Source organism: Sturnira hondurensis, unplaced genomic scaffold (genome assembly GCF_014824575.4).
Source record: "Sturnira hondurensis isolate 20B ecotype Veracruz unplaced genomic scaffold, ASM1482457v3 Scaffold0004474, whole genome shotgun sequence".
NCBI lineage: Eukaryota > Metazoa > Chordata > Mammalia > Chiroptera > Phyllostomidae > Sturnira > Sturnira hondurensis.
The window spans coordinates 16,979,657-17,000,410 of NW_028077105.1; the positions used below are offsets into that span (position 1 = coordinate 16,979,657).

The 20,754-nt window shown below is 36.0% G+C and overlaps 1 protein-coding gene across 2 annotated transcripts in view; it reads left to right on the top strand.

The window, feature by feature from the left end:
- The window catches only part of CEP85L (centrosomal protein 85L), a 133,897-nt gene that overhangs the window by 76,666 nt on the left and 36,477 nt on the right, over positions 1-20,754 (top strand). For both annotated transcript variants that reach the window (XM_037045860.1, XM_037045861.1), the window contains exons 4-6: positions 5,918-6,039; positions 7,552-7,669; positions 19,633-19,812. In XM_037045860.1, the coding sequence (XP_036901755.1) occupies positions 5,918-6,039; positions 7,552-7,669; positions 19,633-19,812 (420 nt within the window). The remainder of the gene's footprint in view (positions 1-5,917; positions 6,040-7,551; positions 7,670-19,632; positions 19,813-20,754) is intronic.

The window sequence follows — 20,754 nt, forward strand, 5'->3', positions numbered from 1 at the left end:
TCCTTTGTTTCATTCCTGATAGTGTAAATGACATCTTCTTTGTTTTCCCTTAGTCTAGCCTAGGGGTTTATCAATTTTATTGATCTTCTCAAGGAACTGGCTTTTCTTTGCTCCCTTTCATTGATTTTTCTATCTTTTTTTTTCTTTTTTAAACTTAGCTTATCTGTGTTCTGAGCCTGATTTTCTTCCACCTGCTTGCTTTGGTGTATATTTTCTAGTTCTAAAGATGAATTTAGATTATTGATTTGAGTCCTTTTCTTTTTTCTAATGTAACTGTTTAGTGCTACAGATTTCCCTCTTAGTACTGCTTTAAGCTGACTCCCACAGATTTTGATATATTTTCTTTCATTTTGCCAACCCAGGTATTATTTAGAAGTGTGGTGTTTAAGTTTAATGATACCAAAAATGGTGGTATTGTTTTAATTTGAATCTCCAACTAGTCCAAAGTATATTGTTTTAAATACTGTTGCTTTATAACGTGCTTGATTATTATTTAAGCTCAGCCTTACTAGTTTTCTCACAGTGTTTCTTTCACTGCTTTATGTTTTCTTTAAATTTAGGTAGGATCTACTGTAATACCAGAATCTCATTGAAGAAATAGACTCATTTTTTCCCAGTCTCTCTCCTGTGATTAGTCAGATGTTCCTTCTCAAAAGTTAATTTTGTTAATTAATGTTTTCTTACAAAGTTGTTCACTTTATCTAAAATTTTAGGTTTGTTTGATACATTTTATATTCTAATATAATTTAAAGTTTTCTTTGCATAACTGATTTTATATTAATATTAATCTAAAATTTTAGGTTTGTGGATACATTGTATATTACAATATAAAGTTTTCTTTGCATAACTGGTTTTATGTTAATATAAACACACATACATACACATGAGAGGGGAAAAGAGCCTCTTGCAACTACTCAGCTTTGGTGGTGGGAGAGCAGCCACATACAGTATGTAAGAGATTGAACATGCGACCTTGCTGTGAACCTTAACTTCTGGGCCCTGATTTTTAGATTTCTTACAATTTTCATGTATCATAAAATTTCCTTTTGATTATTTTCAGTCATTTAAAAATATAAAATCCATTTTTAGTATACAGGCCATAGAAAAATAGATGGTGAACTGGATTTGCCAACTTCTGTTCTACCTGGTTTTTTATTTTAGACAGATGTATTAAAGTTTTCACTACGATCGTGGATTCATTTGTTTCCCTATTTATTTTTAATAGTTTTTATTCATGTGAGTTAATATACTATTAAGTATATTAGCTTTCATGGTTATTTTATCTTCTTGGCAAGACAATTTAAATGAAAATGAGAAAGTTTTATATTAATAAAAGGTAATGCTTTTTGGTGAAAGGAAGATAAATTTTTATGATTTCTAAAAATGATATTGGCACTCCTGCTTCTGTTTTGTTCATGTTAGCCAGTGTTGTGAAAGATCGTGTGCAATCCATGATAATTCTTGATACAAAAGAAAACAGTAACTTTTATATTGGGCTCGATTTTCAGTAACTTGTAGTGTGGAAGTTTTAAGGCAATTGCACTCGACTACCTTCCTTTTTCCGCATGATAATTTTTTTTGCAATTATTTTTATTGTTGCTCAGTTACAGTGGTCCCGCCTTTTTCTCCATTGTTCTCCCCTGCCCTATCACTGCCCTATTCCCAGTCAGTTCCTCTGCATTGTCCGTGCCCGAGAGTCAGTCCTCTGTTCATGCCCCTTCCCTTTCTTCCCCCCATTATGCCCCTCCTCCTGCTTTCTGGTCCCTGTCAGTTTGTTCTCTCTTTCCAAGTCTCTGGTTCTGTTTTGCTCATTTGTTTTGTTGATTAGGTTCCACTTATAGGTGAAATCTATAGGTGAAGTATTTGCCTTGTTTATTTCACTTAGCATAATGCTCTCCAGTTCCATCCATGCTGTCATGGAGAGTAGGAGTTCCTTCTTTCTTTCTGCTGCATAGTAGTCCATGTGTTAGTGTTCCAAAGCTAAGATAGTGCTATGTAGGAGTGTGAAGTGTGCCCCAGTGTGTACTCAAAGTTCCTGTTGTGTCACTCTCAGAGGGAAAAGGCAGCCCCATCTCTGCTCCCAACTGCTTTTGGGTATAATGCTTGGAACCAAATAAGTAATTGGTACTAGTAAGATTTTGTAAGTTCTCTTCAGCCTACCAAATGTGTAATTAAGAGGAGGCTGTTTCTGTTTCATAAACTAATGGGGGGAAAACTTTAACATTTGCTGGCACATTAAATTGGCAGTGTTTAAAGAGTAATCTCTGTGAGGTTTTAACGTGGAAATGTGAGGAAGAACCAAGTTGAACATAATCTAGTTCCCTTCTCACCATTCAATCCTTTTGTTAGAACTTACAAAAGAGAAGTAGTTCCAGGATAGATAGTGTTTTTTTTCTGTGTGTAGTACAGAGCAATCCTGTGCTATTTCTGTGAGACTCTTGTTTAGTCTTGTCGAGACTGGAGCCTGAACAGCACTGTGAATTATAATCAAAATGAATTTTCATCAGTTGTCCCTTTTCTGTATGACTTTAATAGTGTAACATTTTTTGTATTGTAAGCAAAATCATAAAGGTACAGTGGCTGCCTTGCTACTTGAGACTTTGTAATATGATTTTAAAAAATGTTCTTTAGGTACTTCAGATTGTATTCTATAACTTCATTTAAGATAGCGTATACAATGTCCTCATTATAAAAGATGTAGAAGGTAAAATGTCTTCATAATTGTCATTTTTAGTGATAGGCAGATATGAACAGATGTTTAAAATTACTTTCAAGTTCTCCTGCAGCATTTGGTTGTTTTTAGGTTTTATCCTTTTTTTAAACTACGTTTATGAATTATGGTTGAAGTTTAGTAAGGAAGACTATCACGCTGCTGATTGGTAGTTACAAGAGAAGATTTTTTAAATTCCTCTTTGCCCAATTTCATAGCTCATTTTTTATTTTGTTTTGTAAAGGGTTTAGATCAAGGGGCTCAAATCAGAAGAATAAATTCTTATATTTTGTTTTGCATATATTTATTGAAGTGTCTGGCAAGTCCTTTAGTGATCCATCCTTCCAGTGGTAAGTGCTACAAACTGAGTGGTATTATCATTTGCTTTTCTCTGCAGACATGGTTTTCCTAGTGTTTGCTCCCTCTTTCTTGATGCCAAAACAAGAAAAGGCTTTTCTTTAGGAAGTTGTTAGCATGGAAAAGTTTTCTAGTAGATTTCTCATGGAGAGTAGAATAGTTAATGTCTTCTTAACATCATCGTCTGTTGCTTAGGTGCCGGTCTTATTGAAATAGGCACACAAGATGTATAGGGCAAAACGTAGCTTCAGATATTATAGTACAGGTCATTCTTGAAATGGAGGAACCTTTTTTGATCTTTGGAAGAAGAGACTGTAGCCACCTTACAAAGGTTTTTATTAGGTGTGACAAGAATATACAAAAGCAATATTTAAAATACCTGTCAGCTCAGCATATAAATGAAATATGTATTTACTTTTAGTCTCCAAATTAATTATATATTTAGAATTACAGATTATAGCACAGTTGTTTTACCAAGTCATTCTGGTAACTTCCAGATTTTATGTTGAGTTTTGGAATTATTGATCTTTTGTTTTGCTAGCTTCTATTGTTTTAATTCCTGCTTGAGTAACAGTTTGACAAAAAAAATTCATGAAATGATTTACCCATGAAATTGATAATCATTAAGTAACATAGAGTTGCAATAAGCAGAGACTTAATATCAACAATATTATTTATGGTGCTGAATCTCTTAGCAATTAGTTTTGATTTTTTCAGCCCTTGTGATAAGAAATTTGTACAGCTTCTCAGTTAATTAGGCTATAGCAGAAGCAGTGTCACAAAGTGGCGCTTTTTTTGTTGGGTTGCCTGGGTCTGAATCCCAGCTCTCCCAATGGAACATACACTGGTAGTAGTGTTGAGATGGGAGAATTTGGGGGGGGGGGGCTGACTAATGCAGGGATCCACCAAACAGAAAGGATGCCACTTACGGATGAAACAGGATCCTGAGAGGGCCCTTTTTTGTGTGCCAAAAACTGGAGGTAACTCTATGTTTTGCATGATGGAGAGACTTGATGTCCTGGGTAGGGGAGAGGACAGACATTCAGGGGGTTGGAGCTGTAGCTAGTTACCAATTACAGTGAAAGAAATTCAGTACTATAACATATTTGTATTGGTACATACTGGCTGAATATAGCCTGGATTGTATGTTAGGCAAGCAAAGAATGAAATTCAGGATAAACTGTCCAATTAACCGGCCCCTATAACAACTGTGTGTCAGTTACACTCTGGATACCTGCTCATCTCTTAGTTTTGTGCTCCATTATCACCTAGTTTCTTTCCTCGGGCTGCCCATTTTGTCCTGTCTTTTCTCCTGCCCTAAACATCCTGTCCTAGTATCATTTGACAGTCCTACTAATTTAAAGTGTTAATCTATGGCTAGTTGATGTCACATAATTAGTGATTTATTCAGAACTAGGTCTTGTCCAGTAGCATCTTTGGAAAACAAAGGATAAAAATATTGCTGTACATTTGAGTTCTTTTAAATTGCTTTGTGGTGTTTATATATAGCATCATTTAACTTGTCAAGGAATTTATGTTCCTACTTGATTTATCAGTGTATTAGTTTCCTGGAGTTACCATAACAAAAAACACAAACCAGGTAACTTAAACAACAGGAATTTACTGTCTCACAGCTCTGGAGGTTTGAGGTCCAAAATCATGGTGTCAGTAGAGTTGGTTCCAGGTCAAGTATCTAGTACTTTTCTGGCAGTCTTTTGTTTTCCGTGCATCACTCCAATCTCTGCTTTCGCCTTCGTGTGATGAAATGTCTCTCCCCACCATCCCTGTCCCTGTTCAGAGTTTCCCTTTCCATGGTGCATTAGCCATATTGGATTAGGGCCTACCCCAATGGCTTCCTGTTCAATTGACTGTATCTACAAAGACTCTATTTCCAGATAAGTTCACATTCTGACATACTGGGCTTAGGACTTCAGAATATCTTTTGAAGGGACACAGTTCAGCCTGTTAACACAAGTATTAAATTTTTGTTTCAGTGATAGATGTTTGAAGATAGCTGTTTATTGTTGATTTTTTTTAATTTAAAAAAAAATTTAATAGTTCAAGTATAGTTTTCTGTCTTTTACTCACATCCCAGCCCACCCACTTAGCCCTCCCCCCTCCCATTTCCACTCCCCCTAGTCTTTGTCCATGTATCCTTTATATAGGTTCCTCTAAATCCCTCCCTTATTTCCCCTGAAATTCCCTCCCCTCCCCACTCTGGTCACTGTCAGCCTCTTCTCTATTTCAGTGTCTTTGGTTATATTTTGCTTGATTGTTTGTTTTGTTGTTTAGGTTCCTGTTAAAGGTGAGATCATATTGGTATCGTGGTATTATTAAATATACCCCCAATTTTTTTTTTATCCTCAGAGTATTGTTTTGTAAGTGACACCATTTATACTAGAGACTAATAGCCATCTGGCTTATCTGCTTACTAGTCATCTATTTTATGGATATATTTACTATTTTATGCAAACATTTTAGCTTTTGAAATTTTAATGTAATTAAATGATATTGTGCTGAATGACAATATAAAATCTAAATTCAGATACTGTTTTTATTTCCTTTTGGAAACCCTTTTGGTAATGTTTGTCTAGTCTAGCCATTGTACATTCTTTTATTATACTCCTTTCAGAAATGATTAAACTCTTAATTAGACTTGTACATTTACCTTGTAACTTCCTTGAGTTTTTCAAGTTACGTTGTATTCACAAATGTGATTTCAGATAGTTTAAAAAAATGAAAGACAGAGTTCTCTTTTTTATATGAAAATCATTGGGAAAATACTAGATGGTATATAAATAGTTCCTTTAGACGCTATTAGAATACTAAGAGTTAAGCATGTTTGTGCAGGTTTTGACTGGATCATCTCGTCAGAGTTACTCACCTTCTGGCTATCAGGATTTCACAAAGTGGGAGTCCGTGCTGAAAATAAAAGAAGGACTGCTGCGGCAGAAAGAAATTGTGATTGATCGGTGAGTCTCTATGTTTTTTCAATTACTGAACACTTCAGGCATATAGAAATGTAGATTTTAAAACAGACATTTGTATCCGCCATGTAGAGCTTAAAAAATAGAACCTTACACATACATTGATTTCTTGTGTCTGTCCTTCTCCATCCCCAGTCGCTTTAAGAACCAATGGTATGATCGGTTCTCATAACACTGGTTGGTGGGTCTGTCTTTCTTCCGCCATCCTCCCATTTCCATTATAGTAATTAATTATTTGAAAACTTCTCATCTTCTTATACTTAGGAAATATCTACAGATATTATACTTAGGAAATTGGGAAGTTACTTTAAAGTAATTTTTAACTAATCTATGTTAGATATGAAAGCACAGAAATGATGAAAATTATGAATGTTTGAAATTAAATGATTTACAGATAAGAATTTGGGAGATTTGGGGGGACATTCCAAAAATTCTGCATGTTTTTTTTCAGAGCTGAGTACCAAAGCCCTGAAAAAGAAATTGTGCTATGCTTAACAGTTTTATAATTATTTTGAACAATAAGCCTAATATTACTTAATTATAGTATCTGTGATACATATTGATTCTTTGTCATTTATGCATACTTTTTATTTATTAAAATTTATTTTTCAGCTATGGTTGACATACAATATTATATTAGTCTCAGGCATACAATATGGTGATTAGACATTTATATATTTTACAAAGTGATCATTCCCATCAGTCTGTTACCCATTGGACACCATACATAGTTACTACAATATCATTGACTGTGTTCCCTGTACTGCACGTTTTAAAAGCAGGTCAAAATTCATACTTTTATTAATAGGATATACTCTTCAAACAATCAGAATCAGTTGACTTATTTTTTTAACACAATTGTAATTACTGTTTTGAGGGGTATGAGTTAATAGGGTGTCAGTACATTTGGACTGCTAAAACAAAATACTGTAGCCTGGGTAGCTTATAAAGAACAGAATTTTATTTCTCTCAGTTATGGAGGCTGGGAAGTCCAAGATTAAGTCACTGGCAGATTCAGTGTCTGGCAAGAGCCAACTTCCTGGTTCATTGATGTCTGTCTTCTCCCTGGGACCGTACATTGTGAAGGGGCCACCAAGCTCTCCGGGGCCTCTTTTATAAGCATATCAACTGCATTCTTGAAGCTTCTGCCCTTATGACCTAATTACCTCCCAAAGGCCCCATCCCCTTATACCGTCACATTGGGCATTAGGATTTAATATATGAGTTTTAGGGGAGACACCAATATTCATTTTATGGCAGTAGGAAATACAGAGTCATCATCATAAGTATTAAAATATATATCCTTCAATTCTATATATTCTAGGACATCAAAGAAATAATCCAAAGTCATTGAAGTCGCTGTTTCATATTATGAATTTTAAGATTGATAATACTTTTAACTCTTATACCAAATTATTAGAATACTAGAAGTTCTACTCTTAACTATTCTTAGAAAAGTATATTTTTTATTATGTTACTTCAATTCATGTTTTGCAGGCAGAAGCAACAGATTACCCACCTACACGAGCGAATAAGGGATAATGAATTACGGGCACAACATGCCATGTTAGGACACTATGTAAACTGTGGGGATTCTTATATGTCTAATTTGCAGGTAAGATTATAGAGGATTTTATCATTGTTTTATTAATACAGGATGTGTTGATTTTCTGCTTAGCTTCTAAGATTAGGACATTTTTTGAACTAGTAACTTTTTCACATGGTTTATATTTTGTATGTAGTGAAAGATATCCAGGTTCTGTCTTCCATCTGTCCACACACCCCATACGCACAGGAACTGCTGTTACCAACTCTAGTGTGTCCTTCCAAAGTCCATGTGTATCGCTAGCAGATAAAAATGTATTTTATCCCCTGACTTTAACAGAAAGTGCCAAAATACATACATTATTTGGCATCTTGCTTTTCCCCCTTTATCTTGTATAAAAGGACAGTAATTATTTCCATATCATTACATATACAACATCCTTTTTTTTTTTGGCTTTCACAACTGCTTGATTTCTCATTTTATGGAGATAGCATAATTTATTCAACCTGTTCCTGCTCATCAAAATTTGTTTAGTTTCCAGTTTGGGAATATTGTAACTAGTGTTATGGAGAATAATCATTTATAAACATTTTTGTATGCATTTGCACATTTTTTTGTAAGTTAAACTCTCAGAAGTGAAATATCTAGATGTTGTATGAATTGGTCATTTTTATTGATATTGTCAAATTGCTATCCAGACAGCTTATTCTCATTTTTAGCTCTTACTGCAGTTTATAAGACTCCCCCTGCACCCAACTTGTAGCTGTGTTAACAGAGTGTGCTCAGACTTGGAATTTTTGCCCTTCTGATACATTTATATAAAGTCAGTGAGTGGAGGAGTTACCTCCCTGCTTTCTTTTTTTCATTTTTGTGTTAAAATACATATAAAATTTTCCGTCTTTCATTTTAACCATTTAAAATGTACAGTTCAGTGGTGTTAAATACATTTATAATACTGTGCACCATCATCTGTCTCTGGAGCGCTTTTCATCTTATAAAACTGAAACTATACCCATTAAGCAATATCTTCGTATTCTCCCCAATCCCTGACAATCACCGTCTGCTTTCTGCTTCTAAGTCTCTCATGTTTAGTGGAATCATACAGTATTTGTTTGTGTTTTTGTTTTTGTGACTGGCTTATTTCACTTAGTGTAATGTCCTCACAGTTCATTCATATTTAAGCATGAATCAGAATTTTATTTCTTAAGGCTGAATAATATTCTACTGTATGTGTACCACATTTTGCTTATCTAGTCATTACAATGGATACTTGGTTTGCTTCCTTATTTTAACCACAGTAAATGTTGCCATGAACATATTTTACATTATTTATTTGAACATAGCTCTATAAATTATCTCTGAGATCCTGTTTCCAATCCTTTTGAATATGTAGCCAGATGAGAATAATTGATAGATCATATGGTAATTCTGTTTTTAATTTTTTGAGGAACGCTATAATGTTTTCCATAGTGCCTGTATCATTGTACATTCTCACCAGTAGTGTTCCAAGGTTCATTTTCTTCAACACTTGTATTTTCTACTTTTTTGATAATAGACGTCCTAACAGAAGTGAGGCGATACCTGATTGTGCTTTTGATTTTCATTTCCCTAATGATAGTGATATTGAGTATCTTTTCATGTGCTTGTCGGTCAGTTTTTACACAGGCGCCCCTTGGAGATAGTGCAAGTTTAGTTTCAGACCACCACAGTCAAGTGAATACTGCAATAAAGCGAGTTACATGATTAGTTTTTGGTTTCCTGGTGATTATAAAAGTTATGTTTACACCATACTGTAGTCTATTAAGTGTTCAATAGCATTATATCTGCAAAGACAATGCACATACAGTAATTAAAAAATACTTTATTGCTAAAATATGCTAATCATCGACGCAAGGTTGCCACAAACCTTCATCTTGTAAAAAATGCAGTAGCTGCATCTTGTAAAAAATGCAGTAGCTGCCCAGTGCAGTACTGAGAGCGCAGTGAAATGAGGTGTGCCTGTGTCATCTTTGGAGAAATGTCTGTCAAGACCTCTGCCCATTTTAGAAAGTTCTTTTGTTGTTAAGTTTTAGAAGTTCTCTATGTATTCTGGATATTAATCGCCTTTATCAGATGTGATTTACAAATATTTTTTTCGTTCTGAGTTGCCTTTTTACTTTGTTGATAATAGTGTATTTTCATGTACAAAATATTTTAATTTTTATGAAGTCTAATTTGTCTACATTTTTTTTTTTGCCTCTCCTTTGGTGTCATAGTCAAGGAATTATTGCTAAATCCAGTGTCATGAAGCTTTTGCCATGTTTTCTTCTAATAGTTTTACAATTAGGCCTCACACATATCTTTGACACATTTCGAGTTAATTTTTATATATTATGTTAGGTAAGGGTCCAATTCCATTCTTTCACATGTGCATAATCTAGTTTTCCCAGAATCATTTGTTGAAAAGACTGTCTTTCCCGTTGGCTGGTCTGGGCACCTTGTGGAAAATCATTTGACCATCTGTGTGAGGGTTTATTTCTGATAACAGTATTTTAATAGAATCATTCCGTTTCCCCTGTAATTTTGGTATTCTGAATAAAGGCTTTGCTTGAATTATATCATTATTATCACACTACCAAATGCATATGAAATTTAATGTGTATCCAGATGCTGAAGAAAATGCTCTTTGACACGGCATCTGGCCAGCAGAGGGCTCTCCAAGCCAGTCAGCAATGACAGACGTACCTGGAAGGAAGTGGAAAAGGCTTAGACTACTAACAATATTAGGAAGATTTTAAAGTGTGTGAAGAATTAAAATATTGTTGAGAAACTTGATTTTAAAAGATTAGGGCAGTTAATAAAAGGGGATACCTGAAGTATTAAATGGGCATGATAAATATATAAGATAACTTTTATTTTTATTGTTGTNAATGCACATACGGTAATTAAAAAAATACTTTATACGGTAATTAAAAAATACTTTATTGCTAAAATATGCTAATCATCGATGCAAGGTTGCCACAAACCTTCATCTTGTAAAAAATGCAGTAGCTGCCCAGTGCGGTACTGAGAGCGCAGTGAAATGAGGTGTGCCTGTGTCATCTTTGGAGAAATGTCTATCAAGACCTCTGCTCATTTTAGAAAGTTTTATTATTGTTAAGTTTTAGAAGTTTTCTATGTATTCTGGATATTAATTGCCTTTATCAGATGTGATTTACAAATATCTTTTTCGTTCTGAGTTGCCTTTTTACTTTGTTGATAGTGTATTTTCATGTACAAAATATTTTAATTTTTATGAAGTCTAATTTTTCTACTTTTTTTTTTTGCCTCTCCTTTGGTATCATAGTCAAGGAATTATTGCTAAATCCAGTGTCATGAAGCTTTTGCCATGTTTTCTTCTAATAGTTTTACAGTTAGGCCTCACACATATCTTTGACACATTTCGAGTTAATTTTTATATATTATGTTAGGTAAGGGTCCAATTCCATTCTTTCACATGTGGATAATCTAGTTTTCCGAGAATCATTTGTTGAAAAGATTGTCTCTTTCCCTTTGGCTGGTCTGGGCACCTTATGGAAAATCATTTGACCATCTGTGTGAGGGTTTATTTCTGATAACAGTATTTTAATGGAATCATTCAGTTTCCCCTGTAATTTTGTTATTCTGAATAAAGGTTTTGCTTGAATTATATCATTATTATCACACTACCAAATGCATATGAAATTTAATGTGTATCCGGATGCTGAAGAAAATGCTCTTTGACACGGCATCTGGCCAGCAGAGGGCTCTCCAAGCCAGTCAGCAATGACAGACGTACCTGGAAGGAAGTGGAAAAGGCTTAGACTACTAACAATATTAGGAAGATTTTAAAGTGTGTGAAGAATTAAAATATTGTTGAGAAACTTGATTTTAAAAGATTAGGGCAGTTAATAAAAGGGGATACCTGAAGTATTAAATGGGCGTGATAAATATATAAGATAACTTTTATTTTTATTGTTGTTCAAGTACAGTTGTCGCCATTTCCCCACCCCTCCACTTCGGCCATCCCCGCCACCACCCCTCGGTCCTACCCACCTTTGGCTCTGTCCATGTGTCCAGATAAACTTTTTTTATTAGATGTAGGGAGCTCATTAAATGGCAGTGGTTAGAAGAAACAACAAATGTGAAATGGAGCATTTCTTTTGCAAGCTAATTTTTACCTTGGATCTCTGAACAGCATTAGTTTTAATGCACAGCCTTTTGTGAATGCACATTTTTGGGTTCGTAGCTTATTCACTGTAAGAGTCTCATGTTCTGCTGACTGAGCTAGCTGGGCGTGCCCTTAGCTTGTTCGTCTTAATTCCTAACACATTACACAAAGAAAGTAATACCTTTAATATTCTATGTGTTCTAGGTTAAATAAAGAAAATTTTGAAATAACATTCTTTTATGAATTTATAGATGAAAAAACATGTTCTTGTGAAATAACTTATATTTGCTTTTGAAAACCTTTGAATAGCCTTTATAGTCACGATGACTTGAGACGGGGACCTTACCAAGTCTCATAGGTAGAAAATGAGAACTAGGTCTCTATCCTAAAATTCAAGCCTCCTAGATTGTTTTAGGGATAGAATTGATGGAACCAAGGAGTGATTTGTACTTCTAATGCCTTATACCAAAATTTCAACCTGTGGTTAACGTGACTTCATGGGGGAAAAACACAAAAATGGGAAGGACTCTTTTCTTTTGTTAAAGATTGAAGAAAAAAGAGCTCTCTTCTTTCCATGTACGTGCATGTGAACCTTGGAAAGGCCAACTGAATAGGATTTATTACACTTGATCAGTGCATCATTCCTCCTCTTGTTTTCATTTTATCCAATTTCTTTCCATTTGTGTAATTTTTTCTATATATTTTTCCTGCAGCCACTTTTTATGGTACTGAGTCCTTGGGTGCTAATAAGCATTTTCTAAATGAGTACCACCTTTACAAAGGAGCCCATCCAACTAAACCTCAACATCTAATGTGTTAAATGCTGGGGCCACAAGAGTGGAGAACAGTTTTCTGTCTTCATGGATCTTGAAGCCCACAGAGGGAGATAGTGTACAGACATGTTTATTCATTTCTTCAAAGATTATTTATAGTTACCATGGATAAGGCACCTTTTAGGTGCTAGTAATATAAATGTGAATGAACTTGGTTTTTCCTTCAAAGAGTGTACAATCTAATGAGAACAACAGACAGTTGTAGTATTTTGGAGTGCCCCAACGAAGGGATGTATATGCAATGTTATAGGAATCTCTACTAAGAACATACAAACCAGTACGTTCTTCCAAATGTCGAGTCAGGCTTCCTATAGGAAGGAATATCTAACCTGAGAACCTGATGAAGTAAAAGAATTTAGCCAGCTGAAGGAGATGGAGGAATAGCATTGGAGACATAGTACACTGCATGCGAGGAGGCCCCGAAGGCGAGTAGAGGCGATAATGTGTTTGGAAAATTCAAATTATTCTGTACAAATGGAGTGCAAATTAAGAAGGATAAGAAGTGTGGCTGAAGACATAAGCAGGGATCAACTTGTTTCAAAGGCTTGAGAAGGAAAGGTTTCGTCTATCCAGCATTTAGGGGTCATTTCAGTTAATGCCTGTTGTACTAGCCTAATTATTATGCTTTCACTCATTGCAAAGTATCCTAGTTTGGTTTCTCCAGTGGCGTAATAGAGACTGTTCTTAAAATGGACGGGATCAGAGGCAGGCAGAGGCTATCTCAGTAGTCTCAAAGTTAAATGACGTCTGAGTTTTAAAACAGTGTTGGTCAGAATGACAGAAACATCTGTGAGACATGCGCTGGCCTTAGTGACTTCAGTGAGGAGATAGAGAGTGCTTGCCTCATTTCAGATGGGGGACCTTGATTGGTTTATCTTGTCAGTGACCAAGGTAGAGACTACCACGTCAGGAATAGGTTTAGAGCAGAAAAATTAGTTTAGCCTATATATTGCAAATTTGGGACTGAGATTAATTAGGCCGATCTGCATGGGTACAGGTCTGAGGGAGAGATTAGAGATTTAGGAGATGTCAGTCTCCCTGAGTGGCTGTTTAAGCCTTGGGTGTGATCGTCTGTCACAGGGAATGAAGAAAATGGGGTCCAGAAATAAAGACAAGGAACAGCAGTGTATTAGAGGTGGTAGAGGAGCACAACTTGTGAAGGAGCATGGGGAGGGGGTTGCACGGCACTCAGATAGAGCGGGTGAAAGCTGGAAAGATCTTACTAAATTTAGAAATCAAAGCATTTTGGCTTCAGACTTTCTGTTTACTTTCATCTAAAGGATCAACTGCAGCTTCTCTCGCTACCAGACACATTTGTGTAGTGCAGATTTGCTCAGACACAAATGGTAAATAGGAGAATGATGTCAGGGTAGTTTCCAGGTCCCATTGGTTCATAGATGTCGCACCCCCACCCACCCAGTCAGGGGGAGAACTAAACAGTTGGAGTAAAATTTGAACCTTTGGCAGACTGCGGAGAAAGGCCTAGGCTCACCTACAGCATTGGCTAAGGAAGCCTCTTTATGCTTCCTTTTAACAGAGTTATGTTCCCTTCTGCTTCCTGGAGGATGCTCTCCGTTCTAGTGGTTGGGTGCAGTTCCTTTATCAGATGTGTCTTTTGCACATACTTTCTCCCTTGTTGTGGTTTGTCTTCTCATTCTCTTAGTAAATGTCTTTTGCAGAGCAGAAAATTTTGACAAAGTGCAGCTCATCCATTTTTTACATAGATCATGCTTTTGGTAGTGTATTCGGAAGTCCTTGCTGTCTCCAGAGCCATGATGCTTGGTTTTTAGGCCAATGTACCTTAAGGATTGTTATGTCTTCTTGGAGTTTTAACCTTTTTATCATTAAATAATACTCCTTTTGATGCTTGATAACTTTCCTTGCTTTAAAGCAGGGGTGTCAAATTCAATTTCACCAGGGGCCACATCAGCCTCGCAGTTGCCTTCAAAGGGCCGAATGTAATTTTAGGACTGTATACATGTAACTACTTCTTAATTAAGGGCAAGGAGCTTGGTGCTGCCACCTGGTAGAAACAAGATGGAGGGCGGGATTTAGCCCTTGGGCCTTGTGTTTGCCATCTGTGCTCTAAAGTCTGCTTTGTTGGAAATTAATGTAGCTACTCCAGCTATCTTTTGATTAATGTTAGTATGATGTGTCTTTTTCCATTCCTTTTAATAAGTATGTGTCCTTATTTCAAAGGTAATTCTTTTAGACAGTATATAGTTGGGTCTTATTTTTGGATTCATTCTATTTCTGTCATTCAATTGTGTTATTAGACCATTCAGATTGAAAGTGATTATTGATTGGATTAGTATCTGTTACATTTGTTGCCATTTTGTTGCCCTTGTTTTTTGTTCCTATTTTTGTTTTCCACACTTTCTCTGCCTTTTGCAGTTTTAATTGAACACTTACTTTATGTGATTCCCTTTTCTGTCCTTTCTTAGCATATATATTATGCTTTTTAAAAAACTTTTTCAAATGGTTGTCCTAGAATTTACAATATACAGGGTCCAGCACAAGTAATGCTCTGTCTTTATTATAAAATTTTTTATTAGGGAATCATAAGCATGTAATTCTGTGACAGAACAATATTACACTCAAGCACACCATATGACATTTTAGGTAAAATGTCCACATCAAAACTGTACATTATTACACCCAGATTATTACCCTACCTAGCACACTCAAGCAGGCATTACTTCTGTCCGACCCTGTGAATTTACAGCCAGTGCGAGTGGATAGTGTAAAGTACCTTATTAAAATAACTGTTCCTAAATCTCCTTTTCCTCTGCCTCATATCATTGCTGTCATTTATTTTATCTCTATACTCAATGGAAGTGTATACACACATAATTGAATACATTATTGCTATTATTATTTTGAATAAACATTATTGCTATTATTATTATTTTTATAAACATTAATAATAAACTATTATTATTTTGAATAATATTTATCCATTAGGTCAGTTAAGAAAAACAAAAGTCTTCTTTCCTTATACCTTCTATAATGTTCTTCCTTTCTATATATAGATCGAAATTTCTGCCCTATATTATTTTCTTTCTGTTTGAAGAACTTGTTTTAACATTTCTTGCATCGCAAGTCTACTGGTAGCAAATCCTTTCAATTTTTTTTGTCTAAGAAAATATTTGTCCTTCACTTTTGAAGAGTAATTGTACAAGGTACAGAATTCTGGGGTGGTGGATTTTAGTCACAACACTTTAAATGTTTCACCCTATACTCTTTTTTTCTTGCATGGTTACTGAGAAGTCAGATATAACTTTTATCTTTGCCTGTCTCTAGGTAAGGGTTTTTTTTTTCTGGTTTAAGAATTTCTTTTTTATCTTTAATTTTCAGAAATTTAAATACTTATGTGTAGTTGTGGCATTAATTCTGCTTGGTGCTCTCAGAGCTTCCTGGGTCTGAGGTGTGGCCTCTGACAGCGTGAGGAAGTTCTCAGTCATTATTGTTTCCAAATGATGCTTCTCTTCCTCTTATTTCACACATCTTAGATATTCCGTCCTAGTTTTTCCTGTCTGTTTTCTTTGTGCTCTTTCATTCTGGGAGTTTCTGTTGTGATGTCCTCACGCTCAGAGATTATTTCCTGAGCTGTGTGTAGTAAGTCCTTGATGAACCCATCAAAGACATTCTTCATTTCTGTTACAGTGTTTTTGATCTCTAGAACTTATTTTTTATTCTTTTTTAGAATTTTCATCTCTGGGCGTACATTATTTACCTGTTCTTGCATTACATCTACCGTAAGATTAAAGCCCTTAAGATACTCATCATAGTTTTAAAAAACTCTCTTCTGGTAATTCCAATGTTCTTGACACAGCTGACTCTGGTTCTGATGCTTGTTCAGTCTCTCTGGATTGTTTTCTTTCTTTTAGTATGTTTTGTAAAGTTCGTAAGGAAAAACTGATGTGCTGGGTAAAATGAAATGTGGGGAGTGGGCCTTTAGTAACATAGCGGTGAGGTGCCGGAGGGAAAGTGTTCTGTAGTCTTGGGTTAGGTCTTAGTCTTTTAGTGGGGCCTGGGCTGCCAGACTGTGAACGTCGATGGTGCTTCTCGGTTTTTTCCTTCCCACCCTTAGGTGGGGCAGGGTGGCATTTCCCTGCCTGATGTGCAAGGCTAGAGGTGGCTGGAGTCAGGTGTTTTCTTTCTAGGTAGGTTAGTTCCCATCTCGCTAACCTTCTTAGACAGGTTAGTCTCTGGTAAAGTATTGGGTCGGCCGAAATGTCTGTTATGTTTTTTCTGTACAATGGCTATAGTAGTGCTTAGTTGTCTGTAACTTTATTCAAAACAATTTTGTTAGTTTGTATTATGACTGCTGTCGTATCAGCATGCATTTAAAAAATGATCAAACTTGGTGAATTTTTGTGCAGCCATTTTAATATTGAAGATGGAAGAGAATATGTAACATTTTTAGTGGATTATGCTTTATTATTTCAAGAAAAGTAAAAATGCAATTGCAATGCAAAAAAAAGATTCATGCAATGTATGAAGAAGGTTCTGTGACTGATTGAAAGTGTCAAAAGTGGTTTGCAAAATTTCTTGATACTATTGACATTTTGGCCAAATAAATTCTTGCTGTGGGGCTGTCTTATGCACTAGAAGATGTTTAGCAGTTCCCCTGGCCTCTACCCACTAGGAGCCACTAGTGAGAGATAGCCAACATACTCAGAATATCCAAATCAATACAGTTATTGGTGAAAATGAAGAATGCCTTTTATTTTATGGAAAAATCATAACGGACTTTTTGGGCAACCCGGTAGTTTTTCCTCAGATCAGGTCTTGTTAAGAAGAACAGAGTGTTCTGGCAATTTCTGAATGGTCCATACTCTCCTTCTGCTGTAAGCATGAGGGGATTCTTCTCTGATGTTTGCTGTGAGGACCTATTAGAGCTCCTGGAGGTAAAACTCAAAAAAGCTGAGGGTCCTTTATGACTGGGTTCCCCTGCTAAGTGGCCAGTAGCTCACCAGTTTGTCATTTTCAGTTCTGGTTTTCCTACCCCAACATTGTTTCCCATGGAGATTCTGTTCCAGCAAGTGTGCTTCTTACGTGTTCATCTGTTTCTCCAACTTTGGGGACAGTAGTTTGCCCTCTGACCTCACTTCTCTCATAGATGTAAGAAGAATTGTAGAATTTTCATTTAGTTCAGCTCTTCCTAGTAAGCAGGTGAAGTGGCATTTTCTAAGCTCATTACGTGCCTGTTTGGAAACTGTATTAACTTCTTACAGTCTTCTAGCAGAGCCTAGCCGTCCTTCTGAGTTCTGGACCCACTTCTCCAACTGCCTCATGCTTATCTGTACTTGTAGGTTGAACCCGTATCTTGATGCCGATAAGCTCTGGTTGTAATTAAGTGCCTCTGCTTAGACCTGTCGCCATCTAACCTTACCTCTGCTTAGGCTCCAAATCTCAAACCTTTTTTTTTAATGTTTCTTATTCATTCACCTCTTAACAAGTAATTTTCTCTAAGTTCTTTCAGTTCCGCTTCCAGAGCTTTGTCAGGTCCTCATTTTTTCCACCTAAATAGGTTAGAGTAACTTCTAAAATGGTGTTTTCATATCCAGTCTCACCGTAGAGATACCCAAAAATGGTATTTCGTATCCTGTATTGTCCTGTTCCCTGCTTCCAGGTGTGTGGCATCTTTTAAATTCTTTCCTTTTAATCAAAAGTTATTGAGAGTCTCTGCACTAGGCTATATATCAGGGAATTTATAAAATGCCAGGAGGTTACCCAAAAAAGCTAGGGAATTTACAAGACATAGTTCAGTCTTCTGAAATCATGTTACTTTCTTCTTCTGAAACCATCACTGGCTTTCCATTTTCTTTGAATTAAGGTTAAACTTTGAACCTTAGAATTCTGCTGTATGGTCCATTTAGATTTTAAAATGTTCCTTTATACTTCCTGCTCTTGTCACCTGTACTTTAAACGGATGTGAGTACTCTCTGCATATATTCCAGGTTTTGCCTTTTTAAGATGTTTTTTTCTTTTACCTATTCCTGCCAGAATCTTTTCTCTTTTCAGACTTTATCTCAAAAGCCACCACACCAGTCAGGCCTTTTTCCCAGTGTTGTCAGCACTTATCCTGGCACCTCCCGACGCTTTGTTCTTAAGGTGGCTTTTCTTCGCCCGCCATGTTGTCCCAACTATTGTGTCCTGTAGGTGATTATATAAGGGTTTCTCTTATGCTTCCAGTTTTAATTTGAGTTTATAAAAGACAGTGACTGACTCTGTCATCTTGACGTATGCTGAGCATGATAAATGCCGTTTACATGGTTTTTGAATTGCATCTTCACCCTTAAGACAGTCTGAGTTCTTCAAGGCTTCAATTGAAGTTACACAGAGGCACATATATGTGCTTCTGTAGAGCTTGTCCATAGCTACTACACATGCAACTGTCTTAGCACTTTGAAAATTTCATTGTGTTTTTTTCTGTGTGATACTTGATTAAACTGCTGATGAGCTGAAATTTATGTCAAGCTCTGTTTGTAGCTACAGCCTGTATGTACTCTTTGTACTTTATCTTGTTTCCAATTTCTTCCCATTTGTTCAAGACAAAAACTTTTTTTAAAAAATTGTAAATTGAGCCCTGGCTGGTATAGCTCAGTGGATTGAGCGCGGGCCTGCGAACCACACGATCGCGGTTCGATTCCCAGTCAAAACACATGCCTGGGTTGCAGGCCAGTTCCCAGCAGGGGACTCTCGAGAGGCAACCATGCATCAAGGCAACCATGCATCGATATTTCTCTCCCTTTCTCCTTCCCTTCCCCTCTAAAGATAAATAAATAAAATCTTTTTTAAAAATTGTAAATTGAGGTTGTTGTGGTACAGAGTTCAAGGGTACAACCCAATACAACATCATCTGCTTCGTGCACCATTTGCCCATCGTCTCAAGCAAAGTCCCCTTCCAAGATAAAGAGAAAAGGGCTGGGGGGCGGGTAGGTGGAGATGGGCAACTCTCCGGGAGGAAATAGGGAGAGAAAGACAAGTAAACTTCTAAAGTCTTATCTTTTTTTCCCCAATAGCCACAATATGAAAACACGTCGCTCCAGACTCCATTTTCAGATCAGTCAGTGCCCAGTTCTCAGCAAGAGGAACTTGAGCAGAAGCTTGCATCCACTGAGAAAGAAGTTTTACAGCTTAATCAGTTTCTCAAACAGAGAATAAGCCAGTTTAGTGAAGAGAAGAAGAAACTAGAGGAAAAGGTAGGTATTTTTAATAAAATTAAATTAGATCAACAACATGTCTTCAACATACAATAATTTGTTATGTGCTCTATAAATTTATAGAGCAGGTATCATACCAGGCTATAAATTTATATTGGGGTGATTAGTTTTGTAGTAACTTGAGTAACCCTACTTAGAAAAATGTAGGGATTTTCTTGAGGGATAAAAATACCACTGTATATTACACCTTTCTAATAGTGAAACTTTTCAAGTTTGTTGCCTGCACTGAGATGTGAAACCAGTACCTGTGGTCCCTCTTCTTTCTGGGCTTGTTTCTTTGTCATGTTGGGCATGACGGATTGGTAGATGAAGTAAGGGTGGTCTTTCTCTCATTAGCAAACGGCTTCAACTTATTTAAGCTGAAGCCCCTGGTTCAGAATAAGTAGCTAAAAGCCAAATACTGATATATCTGTACATTTATTTGACTGTTCTGCCTATATTATTTTACACATTTCATCTCATTCCTTTATAATAAGAGTAAAGATATAGTAGGATACATGCTAGCTCTAATTTACTGAGATCCTTAAGCTACTTACTTAGTGGCAGAACTGGTTTTAAATTTCTCTTTTGATATACGTAGCTTGTTCTATTAATTGATCCCTCTATTCAAGTGGTCTTGAAGCTGGTCACCATGATTTCTACAGGGAGATTGGAGCTATTAATAGAGATCTAAAAACTGACATTTGTGTGTGTGTATATACTTATATATGTATATATTTATTGAATTTATTGGGGCGACATTGGTTAATAAAATTTGTAGGTTTCAGGTATACAGTTCTATAATACATATCTGTATATTGTGTTGTGTATTACTATCTAAAATCAAATCTCCTTCCATCACCATTTTGAGGTAAAATTTTTAACTTCAAAAAATCTGGCAAAAATTTTACTTGGTTCTTTTTTCTGTTGTATGATGTGTTT